Source organism: Copidosoma floridanum, unplaced genomic scaffold (genome assembly GCF_036245765.1).
Source record: "Copidosoma floridanum isolate Cflo_tuat_1 unplaced genomic scaffold, Cflo_Japanese_pri ptg000014l, whole genome shotgun sequence".
In the NCBI taxonomy this organism is placed as follows: domain Eukaryota; kingdom Metazoa; phylum Arthropoda; class Insecta; order Hymenoptera; family Encyrtidae; genus Copidosoma; species Copidosoma floridanum.
Window position 1 is genome coordinate 6,149,203 of NW_028321891.1, and position 25,884 is coordinate 6,175,086.

Consider the following 25,884-nt stretch of genomic DNA (forward strand, 5'->3'; position numbering starts at 1 on the left):
TAGGAAAAATAGACTGCTCGTGTGCTCGTTCTCATGTACGGCGCTGAAGCACAAGTAGAAGAAGACACAACATTGAACGGGGGTATCTATCTCTCTCGCACATTCCCACCTTTGGCAGTGGGCGAGAGACGGATTTCCACGTTCGATGTTGTGTGTCTCCTTCTACTTATGCTTCAGCGTCGTACATAAGAACGAGCAGTCTATTTTTCTTATATGTCTATGCTCTACACTGAGTAGAGTGTCCCGTCCGCCCGTTAAAAAAGGGGTCAATAAAAAAAAATATTAGAGTAAAACTTAAAATTATAAATTGAACAAAATCATGATATTGTAGATTGAGTTTTCAGCCTCACATTTTTATTAAACTAATTTTTTTAAACGTGCTTTAGGTATTTTCGCGGATGAATACATTAAAAATTCCAAGGGCACTTAATTTATCTGGTAGAAAAATGTTCATGTTAAAATCTTATTAAAAACAGCAAAAGTATGTTTAGTAAATTATTTTATTAAAATAATTTTTACATGGATTTTAACTTTAAAAAATGCTTCCCTTATTAAACAGGGGAAAAAATTACATCCAGACATAGTTAAAAAGTATGAAAAATTTAATGTTGTATAATGATTTATTTACTTATCTTCACAAACAATTTTTTCCGACTTAAAATAGGTCCGTGCAAGTAAATGGATATTTTTATAAAAAATGGATAAGTAGCATGTAATAACAAGATGTAAATCTAAAAGTTTTATATTCACATTATAGGTACACGTTGTTGCCTGCTGATTTAAGACAGACAAAGAAAAAAAATGACTTCTTTTTAGATGGTTCTACAGGTACTCTCTTGTCAACTGAGAGATAAAAGTATTTTATTAAAAATACGTTTTAATCAATAATTAACAGAAAAAAAAATTATTTAGTTAATTTAACTTAGATGATTTATCAAACTTAAAACAGCTAGAAAACAAATACATATATACAACTTATGGTTATATATATTTCACATGAAAATTGCAAAAACCTTCTTACATTCGTGAGATTAACGCGTATGCATGGTCCAATACTCGTAGCGAGTGCCAATTAATTGTTATATAGCGTAGCACGAGTAGTGATTATCGAGTAGCACTCATTGCTGATAATATTGTCCAAACGAGCCCGTCAAATACTACTCGCGGTCTCGCACGTGAAATAACTGTTTCTGCATTTTTTGCAAAATTAAATTTTTAGTACTATTACTGATTGAAAAATCGAATGTGTTCAACTTAACTTAAGCTTTTATTTTCATAAATTTTCCTAATTTCCTGCAGAACCATCTCATGCGCACAAGTACACTCCAAGGTATACTTTCTTTACATGTATGCTAATAAATTATTTCTTTGTACACGATAAAAAAATATATAAGAACTTGTGGATACTTGTATTTGTTAAACAAAGATGTATAATTTTCTTTAAAATTCACCAAGTCCAAAAATTACACTTTTAAAAAATGGATAAAAATCTTAAACATTACAAATTAACAAAAACAAGTTTTAGGCACGATTGTGAATTTACAAAATGATATCTGAATCATCGAAGATATTGCTCTTTAATCATTATTTGACAAAATATATTGTGTCTATACTTAAATTTTAGTAAGTATTCAAAATAGAAGAAAATATATCCCTGATAGTTTTTAAAAAACTGTGATTGTGTAGTATGGACTTTTGGCACAATGCTTTCTCTTCACTGTTGCAGCAGAACCAGCCATGGCAGTGACTTTACTCTTTATTATACAAAATATATATTGACGTGAGCAGCTGTAGCCCTATATATACTTATTTAATTGTACGTCAGTTTATCTAGCGCTCAAAGTTTTTCTAGTAGATACATCGTTCATAGACTTAAACAAAAATGAACTTTTTACAACTATTCTGGAGTTGTAGAAAAAAATACTCTTTCTGTTTCCCGTAGCAGTAGGATTACTGCTACCTCGCTGGACGGCGTCGTTCCTTTCTGTTTCGCAAGGCATACGGTTTTCATGTATCAACAGATTTACTGATTTTAAAAACTGAAAATCAGTTTTTTGCGTTAAAAAAGTTCATCACAGCCTCACTATCGTCTGTGAACTCCTGCTACGCAGAACTAAGAAGTTCTCTGAAAGTATGAAAAATTTTTATGCATGAGTATCACATTACTTATTAATACAACTTATCCATCTAAGGAGTTTAACTTACGTGGACAATTCTCTTCCTAACAGTCCTGTTCCAACCAGGCCTGTACGTGAACGACTTCTGTTTAACTGCGCTCTTCTTTCAGCTGTTGTACAGATTGAAAAAATTAAATATTCCTTATTAATATAGAAATGTACCTTTTCATTTCACCTATGCAGTAATCATCATACTACAAAAGCTTAGTACATAATTGCAAATTCCAATTAAATACAAACAAGCAAGCAAACATAGGCGGTTGTTTTCCAAATATATAACCAGTAATTCATGATGGACGTTGAAATGGGTAATTTTTAAATACTAAATCACCTTATTAGTTAATAAGTGGATCTTATTCACAATACATGCAAATATTAATGTCCTCTTTGATTTTTTGTTATTTTTATAGCACAATTATCACAATTTTTGTATTAAAGACAATTATTAAGTAAAATAAAGAAAACATCCTTGTTACAAAGAATATTAATTTAATTTTTAAAACAACACATTCAAGTATGTACACATAAAAATTCTAATTTGACGGTGTTAATTACAAAATGTTAAAAAAACACATCAAATGACAAGTTTTAGAAAATGCTTAGTTGATCATCTTTGAATATTTTAATTTTACCATGGTCACTTTTGCCTTTCCAGACCTTCCAATCATATGATTATGTACAAGTGTTCCATATTAGTTTCGTGTAAATTTACAATGTGCACGGACGAGCTTCTTTTACCGTAGCTCATCAAACTTGATTGGAACAATTCTTTCAACAACTTCTGATCCCTAAAAGTTAAAGTTTTCCTGAGTTAAAGTTCTTGATTTTTTAGATACTTTCCGAGCCTGATTGAATGTTACTACTGTTATACTTAAAACAATATCCAGTAGTCTTACGGCCCTCTTCTTTACTATATGATTAATATTAAGATAGTTCTAGTATTGACAATCATCCATAAATAGATTTAACTCCAATACAACTCTCTTATTTTAATAGAAAAAAAAATCCACCGTTTGCTTGCTTGATAATGCATCTGAATCTCGAAAGCTCGACAGCGAAATCAAATTCTGCCCAACCTGATTGCAGTATTGCTCTAGAACTTACCACCAGCCGCGCGTGTTTGCCGCTTTCGACGTTGATCTGGCCGACTGAAGGCCGAACCTGTCTGTAGGGCTTCCATTAGGCTGTCCATAACACCTTCCTGGGTTTCTTGGGCGTTCATATCGACGAGGGCACGTTTGCGTTCGGCTCTAGCCGCCCGCTCCCTCTCAGCTTTTTCCCGAGCCTGCCGCGCTCGACACTGTTTCTCTTCCATCTCTCGTATTTTGAGAATCTCCTTATGTGCTTGCTAAATAAATTTAAGGGAATGTTAGACTCATATTTATGATATTTATTGGATGATATTCGCAAGATAACAAGGTATATTACAATAAAGTCGTCTTTGAACTTTTTGATGTCGCCAAAGAACTCCTCAATGGTATACTTCTGCTTATCAAAAACGAAAAATTCCGATATGTCGGTGTATAAGCTATCCATTTTCTTGAACATGTTTTGCATTACTTCACAAGACTCTCGAGCTTTCATTGCAAACGGCTATACAAATTAATTAATGTGTTATTGATATTAGCAACAATTATTAGAATTGTACTAAAAGACGATTGAATTAAAATTTAATAAAAAAAAATTACCGCCATAACGTTGCTAAACCTGTCTTGATCGTTCTGTGGGACTTTGGCGTTCTTGAGGTCTTGTTCCAAACTACGGATATTCGATTCCATTTGCCGTAAGATTCGCTCAATATTTTCTAACGATACTCTGCTGGCTTTATCGATGTGTGCTAGTTCTTCTGAGAAATTCAAACAATCCGGGAACTTCCTCTCTATCGTATCTACCAAGTAATGCAGTAGGGTCTGTTTGTTCTCGATATCTTTCGTACTCGTGAGTTTAGTTAAATAACTGATTTCGAAGCCAAACGCTTGACCGTTCTTTGATCCCGAATTCATGTAATTTCCAAGCAATAATATTACTTCCAATATCCTTGTGAACTTTTTGCTGGTCTTTACTTCTTCGCATGCCGCTGTACCAGCAACTATGTCGGGCTTGACGTCCTGAACGAGTTCTTCGTACTTCAGCATAAAACTTAGGGATCTTAATCGAGGCAGCAACCTCTTGATTTGTGATACCTACATGGATAGTGTGCAAATAACATTAATTATAATATTGCATAAAATATGAAGAGAAAAACGCGGTGCGCATCAACTTACCGTCACACAAAATTGTTCAGCTTCCGTCAATTCATCGTATTGGTCCTTGTAGTTTTGTAGCTTGGTCAGTTGGTCCGGTGGTGGCAGATACTGTATCAAGCCTTGCAATATGTTGTCATTGATGACAGGTCCCTCGCACCTCAACAGACAATTTTTCACTTCTTCGTACGGCACGTGTTTGAGTGTACCGTTGAGAAGAATCAAGATATTTTGTGCTGTTTTGCCGTCAAGAACTTTGAGATCCTTTACTTTTTTCGCCGGAGCAGATCTGTTGGAAAAATTATTTCTTGGTTTTAATATACAGCTAATGGCTTTCCTAAACGAATCAAGTGAAAAAAAAAAAAAAAAAAAATGTTCATCGCAACGTACTTATCGACAACATCGTCCATCTTCTTGCTAGCTGGCTTCGATGAGAACTTTTGTGCCAAACCGTTGAGTATTTCGGGACTGGCCAACTTGTCTTCTTGCACTTTGACCCAAAACGATTTTTCCGTCATTTTGTGAGGTAAGATCTACAACGAATGGCAAACGAATGAAATTCTCAAATACAATTAATTCTCTTTTGTGGGTATCGAAATACTAACCGCTTTCCAGTTGGCCCGTTTTAGCGGGCCTTCGACCTCCCACTTCTTCTTCGGCTTCATACCATGAGGAAGCACCGGTACCGCGTTCGCAGACATCATAGGTGGCCTTGGCCCCATACCCGGCATCATGGGTGGCGGTGGTGGACCCATGATTCCTGGCATCGGTGGTGGCAGTGGGCACATGCTACCCGGCATCGGTGGAGGTGGTGGTCCACCAGGCATGGGCGGTGGTGGTGGCGCTCCACTGAAGCCACCTGGCATCGGAGGTGGAGGTGGTGCACCGCCGAAGCATCCTCCTGGAGGTGGAGGTGGGGGTGGAGGCGGAGGGCCTCCTCCGGGCATTGGCGGCGGTGGTGGTCCCTTGCCGATAATTTTCTGCGGAGAACAAATAAATACATGAGTCAATTCTTGAGACTTTGATCGAAAAAACAAAGTAAAAATTATAGTTAATACACGACCGCATTTCATCGGTAGAAAAATGTTTTTGTTTTTTTTTCCTTGAGAAAATATTGTTTTGTCGTTTGCTTGAGCGATAAACTATACAGCGCCAAGTCTCTGTCGACAGAGCTAATAATAGGAGATGACGTTTTTAATGAATTTTGTGTTTGATATTCATACATCAAACGTCTTATCAGTTCCCAAGAACTTTCAAAGCGCTACACGATCATGTCGAGCGCGCGCGTGTACTTTCGCATGATGTATACTTATTTTTAAGTTAAAAGAGAAAATTCGACTTCCTATACGCTCGCCTGACGGCAAAAAATAAACACAGCATATATGATATCTAAAAAATAATCGAACGAATGATTTGTCTAATGACGAGGTTATAAAAGTACTTATCCAATAGTACAACGAAAAAATGAACGAAGATTTGTTTCATCGCAAAAACTTACGTCAATCAGGTAATTGGTCAAAGCGCGACGATTTAGCATAACGATAGTAAAGATGTTGAAAAACCAGATGTGAAAAAAATAAAGCATATCAAATTACCACAAAAAATTTATCATTCAACTATTTTTTAAAGAAAAAAAAAACAATGAAATTTTACCTTTTGGGAATGTATATTCATTAAACATATCAGAGTCTAGCATTTCCGAAAAAAGGTAAATTTACCAATCGGAAGGAATTTTTAGTAAAATTGTGGATTTGTACACATCAATTTAGACCTTTCAGGGTTGTCGCAATGCATATTACGAAAGTGGCATGTAATTGAAGAAAAAACAATCAACGAAACAAAACCATTACATGTACCCTATCGCACGCATTGAGAAACAACAGTTTCATCAGTCAAGTATCTACATTTTTTAGACGATTAAGCTCCACCAACTCAGCAATGCAAAGATATGGCTCGAATTTTTCGTATCCGTACAATTTTTTGTCTTGATTATTGTACATCGCAATTGCACCGCCACATAGTACAGAGAGCGAGCTTTTAATTCGATAAGTTGGGAAGCACCGATTTCCCCCGACTGCGTTTGCGCCAGTTTATTGCAGCTCTGGATTTTTCGTTTTTATCGCGGCTCCAGTCGGGGTACACTTGATGTGTTTCACGCGCTGATAATTGAAAGATTTCGAAAACAACCGAAGGAAAACAATTTTCAATCGTCTCCTTGAAAAAGCGGCAACCCCCCCTCCACTCCCCAAAAAAACGAGATCACTTTACCACGATTTCCCGTAAATCAATGCTTGTTTACACGACACCACGATAAGTTAAAAACCATCGAATCGTTGTTTTTGAAAACGTGCCGTCCAATTGTAAATAAAGGACGAACGTGCGATACAAACAAAGAACAAACCAAACGAACGAGCGCAAATAAACAGCGAAAAAAAAAATACAAGTCAAGTCTCCTCGCACCTCCGTTACATCCAATGCTTGGACAAAAGACGGTAAAACGCTTACCGAGACCGCCTTAGCGCCGCCCTGCTCGAACTCCTTGATGATGTTCTCCGCGTGCTGGAGCTTGGCCTCGAGTTCCTGCCTCCGGGCTATCGACTCCTCGAGTTTCTGCGTCATTTCGGCCAACCGGCGATCCTCCTCGGCCCGCGACTTTTCGACCAGCGTCTCGATGAGCGGCTGCACGTCGATCTGGAAGCGTTTGGTAGCGCTGAAATCGGGATCACACCCCGATCGGTGCAACACGATTTGCGAGACGCACTCCTCGATCAGCTTGTAGTAGGCGGGCCTGGAAATCGGCACATCGACAAATAGTTTTTTTTTTTTTTTTATCAACTGTATTGGAAAGTAAATGTTGTTTTTTTTTTTTTTTTTCTTCGAGGGTTTAGCTATTTTTGTGTGTTATCGGCCGATTCGACGATAAGAACGCAGCATTTGGATATTGCGGGGTAATGCGTCGAGCGCAGGTAAATGAGACTAAACAGTGAATGTATACCGGGTATAATCGTGGTTTACGACGTTATTACAGATTGTTGGCAGAAATACTTGCACTGCCGATTGTTCTCGGATACGCAGTTCGTAATATCGGAGCAAAATGATTTTACATGATTTCACATTACTTTTGGATTTTTTTTTTTTTTTTTTTTTTGACAATCCAAAGCAAACATCTGTGTTTACAAACTTACTTCTGAAACTAGTAGGAAAAACTCACCTCTTCAGAGCTGCTACGATGATTCGAGCTTTGGGCAAAAGGAGCCGCATGTGATCGGAGCACCACTGGCCCGTACAGCAGGGCTCCGCGTTTTTCAAAATATTATCGAACCCCTCGTTCCCCAGTTTAAAATACCCGGCGAAGGTGTCGGGCCTCTCTCGCATTGCCGCGAACAAACGCCTGTAATCGCCTTTCGGCCCCATGACGTTATTTTTCTTATTGCCGTTGCAATTCCACACATGATCGAACAATTGCATGTTCACCAGGAGAACCAGGTTCTTACCCATTGGTTTTTTTGGCGGACGGTACAACATGGTTTTATCGTTATCGCGGTGGGTTCAACAGAAAAAAAAAAAAAAAATACACTTTACTTATGACCACTAAGTACGTATAATATATATTGTATTTGTGACACGCGCAAACACCTAATGTTCCGAGTGTAAGTATTTGCTCTACGTCGACAGGTGCAACGTAATTTTTTGTAACGAGTTCGCGACCGATGTACAGAAGAACAATTTGTTTCGCCACGGACACAACATACTCGAAGCTACGACGATATTGTCAACTGGCGTATTATTTTTTGTGCACCACGTTTGTGTCCTCTAAACCGTCGAGATGTGAGGAGCAAAAAAAGAACAATTCGAGGTGTGCACAGAGAATTATACATCATATACATTGTTCATGTAAACACTTGCACTTTGATACGAACACGGTACAATTATTATTGTCAACTTTGGAGCTACTTTTGTTAGAAATCAGCTGTGGTGTGCGTGAAATTGTCTGCTCTGTTATAAAGTGCGAATCGTACTGTCGCTGTTGTTGATGCTTTTGTCGCGGAACGAGCGATCGGGTGCAGAGGAGCTGAACAAGATTTTCTTCCCATCTTTGATGATGCGAACGTGCTTTTGGTTCCGATAAATAACGTATTTTTGGTTCACTTGTTTCACGTTTTTTGTTTGAAGAAAAAAAAAAAAAAAAAAAAAAAAGTATTAAATAAAGTTACTCAAACACGTGGTTTTTTTTGTCTTTTTATACTTCCGATCCGAGACCTTGTACTTGTAGGTGTACTGTCTCTTTGTCTCTAAGCTATCAAACTAACTGGTCGATTGCACCGAAATGTCTGTATTTCGTTGGACCTCACATAGTTTCTAATCAGATAAGACGTCCCATGAGCTGCGTTGCCGGACACACTCGTATACTCGTTAAATTCTAATTATAGTAAATGACCGAAAGTAAAGTGTGTATAAGATAACCAAAATATACCTGACTACCGGGTGTTTCTCAATGTAATGTAAATATGTAACACGTCCTAATTTTCTTTCGAATCTTTCACTCTTGTGAATCACACGTATTAAAATATCGTATAATATAATAAACACGAAACATCATATAATAAACACGAAATAACCGAGCATCGAGTGATAAAATGATTCATTGGGAAATCAAGAAATCGTTAACTAAGTAGAACTTCAGTGACGGGAATTTGCAGTCCCGCATGTAGAGATAACGTTTCAGATATACAGCATAATATTTTAGGCTCAAGCCTCAGTTGTGAACACTTCAAGTATTAATTCATAGTTAAGTAATTATTAATTGATATTTTATAATTGTCAGTGAATATTTATTTTTAAAATAAGCGTTGATGATATCAAAAAAACACTTTCCTTAGCTTAACAAACCCAAAATCTCAATGAATCAGAAATTAGCCTCTGATTCTGTCTAAATCATAATGTGTAGGTATATATAAATAAATTTATTTCAAATCCTGCTCTGAATACACTTACTTCAATATGTATTTCCAGTTTTACTGAGAATACATAGTTGTCTCATCTGTTAAAATTTCCCCATATCCGAGTAATAGTGTATTACTTAATTTCTTTACATGGTGGGATATTTTATTGCTTCAACATTTATTAGAAAAAACGCAAGCTTGTGGGTAATGATAAAAAATATGGAGGACGAAAGTTAAAAAATTTGTTTTGTATGGAAATAAAAAGGAGCTTGTATTATGTTATAGAATTTATGTGATATTAAAACATAATAGCGCAAAATCTTGTCTGCTTCGTTCTTATAGCCGTTTCGATTACTTCCTCATTTAGTATAACAATGAAAAAATTTCAAGAGTAGGAGAACGCCTACTTTAAGTGTCTCATAATAATAGCTCATTTGTATGATAATCATAGAAAACAGTCAGCCAATTAGCCTACTTCTTACCTGATCATAGCATCATCTCTAATGAAGAGTAAGTGTTGCAAGATAGAAAGAAAGTATGGTTCGGCGACAGTGTCCATAACGATGTTCTTGAGCAGCTCAAAGACCTCATTGACATCCTCGAGCTCCAACCTAACATTATCGAATCTCTGTACAAACTCCTCGTAGTCCATATCTTTGTAGTCATTGAAGATTTTGAGATGCCTCGTCAGGTCTTCGGACTCGTCCTCGCCTTCCAGCGTTTCTAAAATATCTCCCAGACCCGCGCGCGTTATCTCGTTTCGCAAATGCACTCGGAAATCTAGATCTTCGGCGGATGATATTATGGAATTTATGAGTTGGAGACATACTACCTGTAATCATGAATTGAAAAAAAATTTATAAATTTTTTTTTTTTTTCAATTTACTTTGTGGTAAGCGCAATAACGAATGCCAATATATTTATGTTACGCTAAATTTCAATTCTTTATGCGCTTATGGCGATAACATACAATTTAGATAAGAGATTACCGTTGCGAAACTTTTTGGATACTCAAAAGTAAATTTTGACACAGAACGCGGATTTTTTTTTTTTTTTTTTTTGCATTTTTTGTCATTAGATTTATGATAATTTAATTCAACACTAACCAAAAATAAATTATGAATTGTTTAAAACGTTAATTGAATAATCATTATTATTATGTATAATGCAGCCGCGCACAAGTTTAAAAGTCCTTTCAAGAATACCAAACAGACAAACAGACAACCAGGTAATAAAACGCGATCAAACGAAACCTCACGGCAATAATTGAAATACATCCCCTTTATTGCGGCTCACCATACGACCACGGTAAATAAAGTCAATCGTCAACCAACCCTTAAATTTTCATTCTGCTTATTCATCAAGCCCTGAACGATAGGCAGAAATCGATCCTTGCCATTGAACTCGCCGTTCATGGTGATGGCGTCGAGGACCTTTTTATGAGCATCACTGTCAATGAGACAAACGGCACCGAGCAACTTGACTGCCTCGCACATGACAGAGGGCTTGGTGGGCTCGAGAGAACGCGCCACGATGGTCAAGGCCTCGTGGTGGTTCAGAATCTCTTTCATCCCCCCCGTATTGTTCATCACCGCTTTTAAACAGCGAATACACTCGTACTGAATCCTCTCGTATCGGCTGTCGCTGTAACATTGTTCATTTAGCCTATTAGTTATCTTGAAATCAACAATAAAACAGAGTTTGCACGTAGCACCAAAATCTATAGGGCATCAATACAGTAAGTGGGAGAACAACCAATAATACTTATTTTTTGCTCTACTTTCTATACAAATAGACCAAGCGAGATGCAGTCTTTATCAGCTCTCCGAGGTTACACTTTTTACGACTATTAACTATACGTATAGGATAATTATAAATCGAGAAACTTAATTCAATACAGATCGTTGAAAAATCATGTCCACTTAATCAAGTGTGCATGGTAATCAGGAATAACAGGGAAAAGCTTTAAAGTGGGATTTTTCAGTGATCTCTATCATTATGAGAAAAAAAAAAAAACTAAAATTGAACAAAAAAAATTACAGATGCATACATCAAAATAAACGTCAAACTAAAAACAACAATATGGACACAACAACATTGATAAGTGGCTCAAATTACCTATTGTATATCATGAAAGCTCTGTAATAGAATAAAGTCAGACATTAAATTTACTTATCGTTATTGTAATCAATGCTATTAAAACTAACATTTAAGCGAACTTGACACGATAATTTGTCTGTTCTAATGTACCTAAATGAATGCATTTTAATTTTTTGTTTCTTTCTCCACCCCTTGCACGTTTCACGTACAAACCCCCGGAATTTCATAAAATTTTTGCATTTTCAAATTTATATCAAGTACGTCCGATTAAAATAATTTAATAATTTTCAAAGTCGAATTATTTTTACCACCATTCAAACTTATATATACTTTTGAATTTTTCCCGCTGTATGAAAAAAACAAGGTCCACGTGATCTGCCTAGACCAATAATTAAATCTCGAATAAACAGGCTTAATCGCGTGGCCCATTAATTGATAACAATTAATTACCAAGTGGGCTTTTTTTTATTATAAAACATATTAATAAGGAAAAAAAATGCACACTTACTTCCGATAGCACTCGTTAAGTATAACGAGAACCTGCTTGAGGCCGTTGGTGCCGAACTCCTGGACCCAATTGAGCGGATTGTTGGTCAGGGCGATCCTTAGGCTCTCGATGCACGTGTGTATTTTGTTGACGCTCAAGTCCGGTTGGGACAGGTACTGTATGTAATCAGCCGGTTTGTCGAATTTGTTCCTACTGTCCTGTATACTGCCCTTGTAATGCAGGATCAGCATCTCCTTTTTCTTCCTCTCGGACTGCTTCCGCAGTGGCTCCTTTTTCTCCTCCTTAAGGTTCATATTTGTCTGAAAGAGGATGAAAATGATGCACATACGTACACTGTATATGTATATATTATACCAGATCGGAAAAACAAAGTTGCCGACACCAACCAATAGTTCCTCAAACTTTTCGTTCGTCGTCTCCTCGTCCATGCCCTCGATCATACAGCGCTGGTGCTCGACTTCGTCGAAGTCGTCTCCAGAGTGTGGCCGAGGCAAGGTGTTCGACGTGGAACCACCGCCTCGGCCTGGCCTCTTTGGCCTTCCGAACCATGTGTCCAGCTGCGCGAAAAATTTTTTATTATCATTATCGTTTAAAATTTTTATTTTTTTAGGACACCCCCTAAAAGCTTGTTGAATAACAAAAGTACGGTTTGGCCGTAATGTATGTCGGTTTATCATTGTATTACTTTTTCTTCGATGACTTATCCTTGCGGTTATAACTTTTTGTCTTCTACGACAAAATGTACGAACGTGAGCAACAGTATAATTTTCGATAACTCGTGAAGAAAACAAACAACGCGGGAGTACGTGCACCAGACGAGCGTAAGTATATCTAGGTCCTTTTTTTTGTTTGATTCAACTGGCACAATAAACATCACGTCGACCACAGACGAATTATTATTTTCAAGTGACATCACAAGTAACAGTTCCATGCAAATCAGAAACCATATGATTTTTTTTTTTCCATCCAACCGCACGAGCAGTATATAGGTACTCCAGTAATGCTATACCATCATAATTAAATGGAATTTCGTGCGTGAATTCAATGAAGTTTCAGTAATTATTAACTCGTGCCTTGAATAATAATGTAAACGTATTTTAACGTTTGCAACACAATGTGCAGTAGGCGATAAGGTGAAGCTTCCAATTATTATTAAGTTCGTTGAAAAAAGGCATTAACAAACACCGGAAATCTGGAAAACAATGCCCAAGTGTAATGCATAATCTAAAAAAAAAAAAAAAAAAAAAAAAATTGAGGCCATGGGTATAGAAAACTGCGGTTAATTGGTAATGAATTTCTTTTTTGTATACTTCATACACGTTTTGTACTCCCGTGAGTCACGCGTAACACCAAAAGTGCAGGCGTTAAGTAAGATATCAGAAATTGAAAGAGTACGAAAGCTTTGTAAGTACGTGGAAACTTTGATTTAAAAAATTCAACTTTTTGTAATATAACCGATATACCTTTTTTTTTTTTTTATATTATAGTGCTCTACGTCCGGCTCCTTTAATAAGGGCACTACTATGGGCACTTAGCACTTCGGAAAGGGATAAGGAAAGGGATGGGAGGCCACCCATTACTGGGAGGGGGGTAGGGGGAAAATTAGGCAATTATGCTGCGAGGAGGTCGCCTAAACCCTCCTCGAGGAGCATTGCGTGGTGAAAAAGCACATATGAAAAATCACAGAGGTACTTGCCCGATAAGTCGCACTGGCCGGGAATCGAACCCGCAGTCTCCCGCGTGTCAATCCACGACCTAGCCGACTGAGCCACCGCGCGCTCAACCGATATACCTATACTACACTACCTACCGATTAAAATACAAATAACCATCGTTCTTTTGTTCAAATGCAAGGTGCAAAAAAAAATTCACCTGAAAAAAGTTCCAAGGAAAGGCACAAAAAGCGCACCGCATGTCGATTAAAACTACTCAGCAGCACATTCACCAGACAACTATGACAAATAAAAAAAAAAAAAAAAAAAAAAAAAAAAAAAAAAAAAAACCATCACTTTGACAAAAAACGAATCACTCGACCCAACGTTTCGCGAGTCAGTTAATCAGCCACCGCAAAAAGTCAACGTGCTACTGAGCCGAGAAGGATTATACGCATTAATTAAAACGCGACGTCAACGACAGTGTGGCGTCGCTACGAGTTTCAATACGTGAGGACACGAAAACTATAGGCACGCCATTGTTATTGCAAAGATGATATTTTCTACGATCCTCCTCTGTGCGATTACGAAAGCGTTTTCAGCAACGGGCAATTGTCACTCGGTGCACGTGCCGATACGACGGTCCCCCTCCTCCTCCTTGTCGAATCAAAGTCACACACGAGAGAGACCAATGATTTTTTTATTTATTATTATTATTATTATTATTATTATTATTATTATTATTATTATTATTATTATTGTCTCCATTATGTACTATGTGACTCTAATAAAGATGTTTGCGCCAAAATTTTCCCTAATGGGTCGGTAACGCTCGTAAGTAAGGTAGTTTATTTATTTTGTACATCTATACATGAGATTCTATACAATATATGTATTGTGATGTATGCACTAATTGATTTATAACCACTTCATCGACGCTACCGCCTCTTGTGAAAAAATGTAGGGACAAAAGTATTACGTGTTTTATCACAGGAGAGGAGAAAATATGTACGCCTTGTGTACTTGGAAAAACAAAAATTTTACTTTTGTAAGATAAGCGGGTGAAAAAAAGTGTAATCATGAGCTACATTTGAACAAGTGACAATTTCTTCATTGTGTAATATGGAGCAATGGAAATTAGGTTGTTCTTTTCAGTTATAGTTTCAAGAACGCGTGTGTCAAGTGGAGCACCCTACACCTGTTCCCCGTTATAGTGGGCTTTGTCGTAATTTTAGAAAATTTAAAGTGAAAAAAAAAAAAAATGTCCCTAGGTAAGTATGGAAAACTGACTGTTTACGTCACACATGGTTGTAATATATAAGAAAATTTACTGACGATGATTTGCGCAAAAGCTGTAGGTATAGAGTCGAAATGCGCCAATCGTGTTTGCATTCGCTTCGAATGCACCATCGATGCGTTAATTAACTTTGCATACAATATAAAACATGCGGTGCAGCTGTTTGCAATCATAGGCGACGCGTGCGTGCGACTATATTTATATAGATACATATGATATTGTGCCATTTCGATTGGTTGACAGCGCACGCACGAGTTGTATACATACATATATATACAAAGGAATTCCCGCTGACAATCGAAAATTTTGTTTCCAATGGGAGAAGGCACGTCGGATTATTCGTGCGATTGTTTTGTTTGCGTGTACGCGTTTGTGTACGTACAAACATTTTTCAAGACTCGGAAGTAATGATTTTTGAGAATATTATTCAAAATTTTAAAAAAATGGATTTAGAAAGCTACGTGGTTATGTGTTTATTACGTAACGAGTAGTCGTTGAAGCTGTTTGCTGTCACGCAGCTATTTTTATAAAATTACGATGCGAGAATTAAATTCATTTTCTTCCAACATAATTTTGTTGTGACAAAAGTATTAATTGTCATCGTTCTATAATTGTCAGTGAAATAAAAAAAAGTAGTAGATGTGAGGCGAATTTTTTTTCACACTCTCAAATTTATTTATAAAAATTTATCAAATGGCCATAAGCAGCCTACGACATAATAACAATAATAAGGTACATTCGTAAGAATTGAATAGAGTTTTATGATCAACGGTATCCTCCGAATTATTCAGAAACACGCAACTTTCCAATCAAATTAAATGATATTACGACGTTACTTCCAAACGTAAATATTTTGCGGGTTATAACGAAAGGTGAGGGAAGTTTCGCAATTTATTCCGAGAACAATTCGAGTGTGTCTTTTAAGAAAATAAATAATTGGCGATCAAAGACACAATATTTGCATTCTTCGGATGTTAAATGTTTGTCGTGCCTTCTTTGTAAGATAAAGAAGAAGAAAATAAAAAAAAAGCTTCGCATATTACTCTGTTGGTATTGTAATGTTGGTACACCACGTGTAAGCGTACTCTAGAAGCTGAATTAAATGAACCGAGAGACAGACGCTACTCCACATCTTGGAAAACCTCCACCACCGAAAGAGTACACAGTAAATCCATTTTTAAAGCTAGACCTCGAAAATAAAAACCATTTTTTTTTTTAGCATACGCCTATTCCATCTCTTTTTTTTGCAAGTGACTTGGCTGGTGTAGGTGCGTCATGCTTTTGCTCTCGTTGTTTTAAAAACGGAGATTCGACACAGCTAAACGATAAAAAAAAGACCTATATATACGACTCGCGATTGAAAGCACCGAGTACTGCAAGTGCATAATTATAGTGGTATATATGGACACAGTATTACGTGCACTTGAATTCCGAAGACCTCGCGAGCGCGCCGGGAGTTTTGAGACCCAATTACAAACAGCAGAAGTTTGTTTTAATTTCTTTAAAAAAATGGCTTTCTATCATTTCACAATACTCGATTAACGCATATAATCACAAGAATTGAAATAACTTGTCGTGCTTTGAATAAACGAAAGGAACGCGAAGCAGAAATTATTTTCCATTTGCGCTAGACAAACTAAAGCGTCTTACCCATTGAGGAATCATTCTGACGACTAATGTCCAGTGACATGTGCTCCGAAACCTCGTTTTTTTTTTTTTCTTTCTCTCTTCCGAGCCACCACTTGTGAATCTACTCACATACTGCAGTCGCCACTCGGCTCCGTCGTCATAAGTAAAACATTAAACACCGCGATTTTGAAAGTTTGCAACGAGAGAGCGCCTCGTATGCGTTCGGCTTCACGAAAATGCGTTCTGGCTCACTTTATCAAGCCGCAGTCTTTACCTTGTTTGCTCCTTTTTATTCTTTTTTTATCGATGCGATTATTTATAACGTGTTTCGTGAGCGTATAATATACAATGAGAGGCCTTTCTGAAAACAGTATCGCCGAGATAGCGATCGTGTGTATCTGTACAGAAGGAACGAGTATTTACAACTTGACGAGTCGATGAAAAAAAAAATTAAGTTTGGAGACTCGAAACGTGGCAGTGATGATTAAACGTTTGGCGACTGATTCCAAAGTTTCGCTCAATCGCAGAAGTAGAGCAAACATACCCTTTCGAGTGATACATTATGGAGAATTTGTAAAATACCATATTTTTTCCCCATTCGTCACCACGTAGTCACTATCTATACGGTATCGCGTAAAAGTGCCCCGATCAGAGCTGATTCACGTATACAGGCATCGGAGAACCATCAGGGAATAGGAAAAAAAAAAAAAAAAAAAAAAAAAAAACGCGCACACACGGAAAACGTACGTTATATTCGGTAATACCGTCGCTGACGCGCCTCCGTATATTTATAGGAATGATCTGCTCGTTGTATTGCAGTACCCATATATACATCGTCATTTCTTCCTCTCGGGCGAATTAATAATAATATATGCAATGAACTCGAAATTTTCCTTCGCGGCGAGGATTACTTGTGTACACGGCGGCTTCCTTGAGATTATCGGCCGGCGCTGCTCTTTCAAAACAATACCTCACGCGCTACTGGGTTTAAAAATATTACCTGACGTAGGCCGGATTGACGTTTCGAACGATTCATTTTTTCCGACTCGGAGAAGAAGAAGAAGGAGCTTTTGTAAAGCAAACCGGAGGATGGAACGAGTCGTGGGAGGGTTGACGTTTTTTCGCCTCGAGTGAACGGTGGGCACTGGACGGTGATTCACGAGGTTTAATGTTTACACTCGTGCGCGGGTTAAGATCTTTCTGTATACCACATTGCTGATTTGCCGATTTTTTTTTTCTTTTCGCTAGAGATCGATAAAATCGAAGGTGCCTGTCTTACGGAGCTTTTAATTTTTTTTCATGAGCGTATGGAGCATTAAATAAATTATATTTTTTATTTTTTTATTTTTTATTTTTATATCATATGTATTTTATCGGTGGAAAAAATGTGTTACCGCCCAATCGTAATGGACTCGAGTTATTTCTTAGGAATGACGAGCGCGACTTGTTGGAATCGTTATTTTTTTTCACGAGTAAAAAATGACCCGAGCGCCGAATTTTGTGTAAAAGTTTGTTTCGGAGATAAAAAAAATCGAGGCCTTGACCGCGCGAAATGTCGATTTTAAAGGCAAAGCTTTCTCGAAAAACAAATAAAAATTTACGCACGCGATTAAAGTCAAAGCAGAGTTGTTTCTCCAGTTTTTTTTTTTTTTTTTTTTTTTTTTTTTTTTTAATTTAGGGCTTTGGGTGTTCGATACACAAGCTTACGTTGCATTGTTTATTGGCTCGAAAGAAATCCAGAACGCCTTTTAGAGACAAATTGTAAATACGTCGGTACCATTCAACTACCCACGGCCAGCGATCAATATTTCACGCTTAGGGTCACTAAATAAAAAATAAAAAAATTATCAACTGCTACGTTTTGAATCTCCAATCGCAGCTATCTGAACCACATTAGTACTTGAAAAAATAACCCACAACAACGTAACCAGGAAGACCGGCGTGCCGGGCTTTTTCCCCCCCAATCACCATCAAAATATATAATCAACACGAGTAGACCTATACGTCCCCATACACACAGAGAGCACATGAGCCTTTCACTGTTGCAAGTATTATTCGTTCGCTCTTTCACTCGAGAGGCGCACCAGACACGTGAATCACCCAACAAACGCGCGCGATAGCTCCTCTCCTGTGGACGACAAATCGTGGATGCAAAAAAAAAAAAAAAAAAAAAAGAAAAAAAGGTAAAATAAAAACAAAAGGCAATGGAATCTTACGACACTGTTTGCAATTGACAAGAGAGAAATCAATGGAAACAAAAAAAAAAAAGAGGGAGGTAAGTATGGTGCAGCCAAACGCGCGTCCAAATTACGACTGAGTGTTTTTTACACGAGCCGGAGCGCGGCGTGTAGGCGGAGGAGGAGACAGCATCGGGCAACGTCACGCCGTGACGAGCCGTGTACCTACCGATTTGCCAGGCATTGTTTTCTTCTTTCCTCCGCACGTGTATTATATATTATGTATGAGATAACATGTGTGTAATGTATGCGTTTCCCAGAGTCGGAGAGAGAGAGCAGGACGTGATAAAACGAGGAAGAGAGCGTGTTGTGATTGTTTCTCGTTTATTTTTTTTTTTTCTTCGTTTTTTTACATTTTGTCCGTCACTCGATATCGAGAAATGACGTTTTCCAAGCGGTGCAAGTACATCGTGTAAAGTGACTTGGAAAACCATACAACGAGTAAACCGATCCTCCGTAGAGATATGAGGGCCGTTGATTCAATTCATGAACCAGCAAGTTGTTGCTGTTACGTCGCTCGAAACAACAATTCAACGTGGCCTGAAACTCTATACTTGTCCAAAAAGTACCAGCGAATCGGCCGTGAAAATACACTACTTATGCACGCACGAGTTCGATAAAAACCAAAGTAGTGTGGACTTCCGCTCGAGATCGGCCTCAGCTGTAGGTATACTTATTTTGGTCCCCAACCGATTGGGACTCTTAGAGATCGGTAGTAATACACTGCACTGGTTGCGGAGTGAAAGTGGAATACACATATATTATGTATTCGAGGCGCCATCGAGATCGGGAGAGCGGAGATCGAGGTGTGCGAGAAAATTCGCGAGTGTGTAGTTGGGCGCACAACGAACGCGAGTCCGATGTACCTATACCATATGTCTACGTTGGATCGGAAGTTTCGATTAGGATGTGGTGAAGAAAACAGGAAATCGTTGGAAGAAATCGATGGAATTTTATTTATCCCCGTGGACCGCTTTGGAATGCGATCGAAGGACGCGTGCTACTTGTTCTTTTGCTCGGGTTGAACTGACGTAACTGGTGGAGGAATTTTCACACGTGCAGTCGAGAGAACGCATGGATATAATTTTGCGTACATCGGTGTACATTGGTATATTATTGCAGGTGGACGCATCATCTAATAAGTTGCGTTTTCCCTTGACCTACGCTATAATATACCATGCATGAATGTACGTGTAAAAGATTTTATATAAATAATAAATTGCACACGCAGCAGCTCGGAGTGTGGTCGCGTGCCAACTGTTATTGAAAGTATACAATGTATATATATATATATGTCGCATAACATCATAACAGTATTTGTTTAATCTCTCTCTCTTTCTCTATCTTTTTCTCTCCTTGGAGGTAAGCCAATTAAAAAAATGCAACGTGTGTATTCTAAGACAAGCCGCGCGCAACATTGCATAGCGTGGTGTCGTTATTCGTATATATTTTTAAGGGTAGTTGTTTGAGCAGTGCAATATCAGTAAAAAAAAAATAATAAAAAAAATAGAATGAGATTAACTAAGTGCGACTATCGAGTTCACAGGAGGGGTACAGAAAAAATTAGCATCTTCGCTGAGGGACACAGCGCTCTTGTTTATCCCCCCCCCCCTCAATGAGCCACGTGTATATGGTACAATGCATATCTAAGATTGTAAGTACAGGTAAGTAAGTACGCCGGAAACTTAAGAAACACGATTTTCGAGGCAATCTCCAGCGGAAAATTTAACGACTCCGTTGCCCAACAGCTGCAGCGATTAGACCGCACTCTCCTTCTCTCTCTCACGGGGAAGAAGAAAAAAACGTTTTTCTCTATCCTGCGGCTCATCATTTTCGCGCGTTTCGAAAAGAGAAAAATAATAAAACACGCCCGGGCGCGTTTTTTTGAAAGAAAAATGAAACAAAAAGGAGTAATGAGAGAAAGATAGACGCGGACTCTTCTTCCTCAACCACATAGTACACGCTGGAGTGCCCATCGAGAGCACGATAAGAACGTAAGATAGGTTGTGCGCGCGCGCGTGTGTGTATTCAAGTACTCGTGGTCGCACAGCTGTGACGCGATCGGAATCTTTTCTTTTCTTTCCTTTTTTTTTTTTTTAGCACCTGACGCTTCGCCGACAAGTTGAAGAAGAAGAAAAAAAGTTCGAAAAACAAGGCGTGAAGGGTTCTATTAAAAAATTATAATCGGTCCTCTCCTAATGCGATAAACATCATACGCTCCAAATTTTAAGTAAATTTATCTTTTTTTTTTTCTTAATGTACGCGGCTCCTTGACGCGCGCGAATGTTTTCTTATCGCAGCACGCACCATCGGGTATTGGAACAAAGATAGCGGTGCCGGCGTCAATTTTAATTATCCGCTACGACTCTACTTACCTATCTAATATACCGAAAAACAAGTTATACCCAAGTGTAAGTGAGCCTATATCTCTCAATAAACGAAAAATTACCTCAAACAACGCGTGACTCGTGCTTTGCTCGTTACCACTAGTATCACGTGTACCATAATATTATAATCTGCACATATTAGACAAAGCAGAGCGACCACCGGATCCTCCGGCATCAGCTAGATGAAAAATACACGTATATTATTTGCCTCGACGCCCAGTACGCAACAGCAGCACGAGGAGGCCAATCACCTTGAACACACGCGTTTTACCGGCGTCTCCGTTTTTTTTTTCTCCCCGGTGTGCGAGTGGTTTTTTAAATCGGAATCCCAACCGGTGCCACTCTCGGCTGACACAATCTCGCGATCTTTTTCTTTTTCTCCTGAAAAAATGTAATTTTCAGGCATCGAGAAATCGACGGCTCCCCGTTGAATTCAATGGAAAAGCCTTTTTCATAAAGATACAATACTCGTCGCTTTGGGTACACATGATGTTTCGCAACACTCGGCGAAAGCAGAGTATATACTTATTACAATATATTTAATACGTACAGCACAAAACCGTGAGCTACGTTACTCAATATATATTTACTATGTATACCAAAGGGAAGACGTGAAGTGTGATACATTGAACGGGAGAACGTATAGAGCGATCTCTCACCGATGACTGTACCGTATGTGTGTGTGTGTATAATAATTGCGATAAAAGATCAAATTGAGCTCTATCGTCTTAATTGGTCCCAGAGTGCGTTTGTGCTGACTATGGGTGTATGTATATATGCGAAATTCCAATAGATACGGCCTTGGTAGAAATGCCTGAGATAAATATATATATATAAAAAAAAACCAAGTCAAACGTAAAAAAATGACCCAAAAAAAAGACAAACTCGTGTGCAAGCTATTCTGTGTATACACCTACGCGCAAAAAGGAGCGAACGGGCATGCATCAGCCGGGCAACGGCCAACGAGGAGTAAGAGTACCTCAATGGCTCGCTCGGTTAATTAAACGTAAGAGCAGACCTCTCTCGCTCAACGTGTGTGTGTGTGTGGTAAACACTGGAAGCTTATCTCCCCGTTAAAATCGCGCGTGGGTAATTCGCGTATCGAAACGGGAAAAGCAACGCGACGAGAGTATACCTATACACAAGTCGATAGCTTAGAGAGAGAGAGAGAACACCTCGGGAAAACACAAACAAAATATAATATATTATTATATACCAATGTGAAACTTAACGCGGATGAAAAGAGGAACGAAAAAATAAATAAATGCAAATATGTCTATGAGGTCATCCTCAGTCGAGTGCCGCGTGACGTCACGCGGATGAGAGTAGTATATATATATAGGTGTACATAAATTACGGTCGGTCTCTCTCCGCAGCTTCCCTCCTTTCTCGCTCTCTTGGCTCTCCCGTATATATGTATGCAGCATCGGTTTCTCTCGTTTGCTCCACGAGGCCTCAGATCCTCAGATGTCCACATATATATTATATACGTATCGGGAGGGAAGAGAACACGAGCCTCTCGTTTGCTCGTTATTGAAGAGGTACGGCCTCCTAATCGTCTCTGTTTCTCACAGTTTTCGCTCAAGAGCTCTTAGATTTTTTTTTTTTTTTTTTTTAATGGGGCAAGTGGGGACGGGTTTTTGCAACTGGTGTACCAAAGTGGTTTTATGATTTTCAGGAGGACAGAGTTAGAAAATACGTACTGACTTTAATTTAAAAAAAAAAAATATAATAAAATAAAAAAACAAACAAAGAAATTGCAAAAATTTTTTTTTCATCCATCAACTGGTATGAATTTCGACGTCAACCTTGTCTAGACTAAACGACGACAAATTGCGCTTTAGCAATTTGCGGTAGTCTAATAAGTGCTCTGTTGAGTGAGTATAAGGACTTCCGAACCGGACCGGATTTGCACTGATAACTTCAAATAATTAGAAGCCATTTCACTGTGTACTTTCAAACGTTTGGAATAATAGCGTTTTTTTTTTTTTTTTTTTTTTTTTACGTAAGCAAACCACGGTTACTGCACATATTTATTTACATATTACAAAATACCAGTTGCAAGCTTTTTACATAATCCTCGTAATTATTTCAAGTTGATATTTTAATTTTCTGACACTCGTGATTTTTTTTTTTTACTTTATCCATTATTGCGATATTTTACTGCAAGTGATAATTATTTCTCCGATATTCTACATTAATTTCTAGACTGCTACACCAATCGCAGCCTTATCAGTTAACAAAAGTTGTGCTATAGCTCGTCTCCTCTTATCAAACAATAACCACTGAACAAGTTATCAAAGAACCAGCACTGTGTGAATACAATGAAACCATAGTACATACATATGGTACAATAAATCTTGAAAACAGGAAAAACTATTTTTCATGGTGGATTTTGATAATTAATTTCCTGATCAAATTATTTTTAACAGTAACATTTTTAAAAAAGTAAATAAACAAAAATATGTAGAAAAATATTATTACAAGATTTCAAACTACATGTGAGACAAAATAATAGAAAACTATTTTGGTTAACCATTGTAATATACTTACAAAGCCACTTGCTGCTTTTTCCCTTCTGTTTGACATTGTGTTAGAGTTTATTTGAAAGACCCACTAATCATTCTTATGCTGCCTGGAAATCAAGAAATCAACGTAATTAAGACAATGTTTAAAAAAAAAAATACAAAACGTAGACTAACATAGTGTATTTAGTATGTATGAATCACTACAAATGTGACCTATGCTTCGAACAGTCATGTTAAATTCACTATTGAAAAAAAAACTTTAAATTACGTAACAAACGTGTAAATTGTATCACTTTGTGTGTTAACAAAACTCTAATCATGATCAGCAGAAATTTTAAATGTCATAGCTTAAAAACACACCTGTTAACATCAACTTTATTTGTATCTCACAGAGACAAGGACAGCCTTGAATCAGTGACTAAGTGATTGTAGGTGTATCACACGCTGTTTTATAAAATTTTATGATCATTTGTTTTTTTCTGCAATGAATAAACACACGTGTACTCAAAAACCACCATAGAGAAACCTAGCTTGAGTGATCCGTATGTTCCAAATACACCATTAAATTCGACACAAAATTTCCATTAAACAATATACTTGAGCACGGCTTACCTTGATGGTAAAGACAGAAGAAAACCAATGATTTTCTAGATGTACCTCCCAAAATAGAGTTGTTCAAATACTTCTTAACAACACAAAAATATAATAGCAACAACACAACAGAAGTGGCACTCTGTAGAGGTTATATATATACAGAACAGAGTGTATATATTATTGGTACATATACATGTATGTCCAGACAGGGCGCGCGTTCCGCCGCAGATGTATTTTTTATTCAGTAGGTATAAGTACTGCACAACGCACACTCTTTTTCTCCTTGCATATAACGTTTGCTGTAACCAGGACTCAGGATATAAATGTACTGACGTGTGTGGTGTATACACCGTAAATGTATGGCCCGCCAAAAGTAAAAATGAATTCAGGGCGACATACAAAACAAAACTTTCTCTCAAGATATTTTTATCACTTTAACAAGCCACTGGAGAGTAATACTTAGATTTACTTGAAGTCCTTGGAGATAGAGAGAGACGATGTGCTTTCAGGATGACGCACACGCCCCTGCAACTCAGTGTAGACTGTTTGCACATGTACTTAGTCAAGTACTCTCCTCTCCTTTCAGTCTCTTCTTCCTCAGCTTCCTCTCGATATAATGATTTGATTTGTCGCACTTTTGGCTTTATTTTATTTTTTAAATATTTGCCGCACGGTATTTGCACAACAACAACACTATGATTTAATATTACATGTGGTGTTTACAGATAACAGTCACGCTACCAGAAAAAATAATGAGATAAGTATATACGTAAATGACGGAGCACAGATATAAAAGTACCTATACTCAAAATGTACGGTAGTTACAGTATATATTATATATAGTAAGTATGTATACGCTGGTGCAGGTAAGCCGAATCATTGAAAGCTAACGACGTTTTGGACGCGCCGACCACTGCCAGACTGCCCTCTGCAGTCCCTGCAGTGCCTCATCGTCGAAATTTGTCGAGCAGTGGCGGCACCAACCACATATTCCACCCACTACTCTATAGAGTATACTCTACTCAGCCTGCTCAGCCAATGTGCTGTGTGTGCATACACTGTACTTCTACTTTTCAAATTTTTCAATGTTTACTAAACGTTTTGTTAATATCTATATATCCACAAAGAATTGAACGAGAAAGCATTTTGCACACTGTGTGTGTTGTCCGGTCGGAGTGACTCGTGACTCTTGGACCATACAATATGCAATCATTGATAGAAAGGATGTGTTGAAGTTGAACACAAACACACACGGTCACTTCGTTTAATTGCAACTAAACTACCTATATCGGATGGATTAGGCAGGAAATTGAAGCTTATTTTCAAAAATTTATACATAAGTACTTGACACAATAATTAAAGTTGCATTACTAAAGTGAGTTGCCAGAGCGAAATTAACTTTAGGTCATTTACTGAAGTAATGGAATAAATAACACACTTTCAAACAAAAGTTAATACTTAAATCCATCTCCAATCGGAGCATCCTTTTTCTGTATAGTATCGATTCTGGAGCGTTTATCGGAATCATAGATATCGGGAAAATTTTTTTCATCGATTAGTTATTATCATCAACAGTACTTCTATGCAAA

General features: G+C 37.7%; 1 protein-coding gene across 8 annotated transcripts; it reads right to left on the minus strand.

Annotated features, from left to right (window-relative positions):
• Positions 1–623: 623 nt before the first annotated feature.
• dia (diaphanous related formin 1) lies at positions 624–25,201 on the minus strand. Of its 8 annotated transcripts, XM_014355400.2 has the most exons (16): positions 24,314–25,201; positions 23,727–23,808; positions 12,358–12,528; positions 11,972–12,270; positions 11,482–11,502; positions 10,698–11,007; positions 9,846–10,195; positions 6,926–7,208; positions 5,026–5,400; positions 4,811–4,953; positions 4,442–4,727; positions 3,866–4,360; positions 3,606–3,770; positions 3,282–3,525; positions 2,206–2,287; positions 624–2,125 (listed from the first exon to the last, which is right to left on the minus strand). In XM_014355400.2, the coding sequence occupies exons 2-16, from the start codon at positions 23,760–23,762 to the stop codon at positions 2,104–2,106; spliced, it is 3,282 nt and encodes a 1,093-aa protein (XP_014210886.2). In that variant the 5' UTR covers positions 23,763–23,808; positions 24,314–25,201; the 3' UTR covers positions 624–2,103. The 8 variants fall into 8 exon arrangements, with proteins under 8 accessions (XP_014210886.2, XP_014210890.2, XP_014210889.2 ...); XM_014355404.2 differs by lacking the exons at positions 23,727–23,808; positions 24,314–25,201 and adding an exon at positions 19,951–20,003; XM_014355403.2 differs by lacking the exons at positions 23,727–23,808; positions 24,314–25,201 and adding an exon at positions 16,571–16,939.
• Positions 25,202–25,884: the final 683 nt, after the last annotated feature.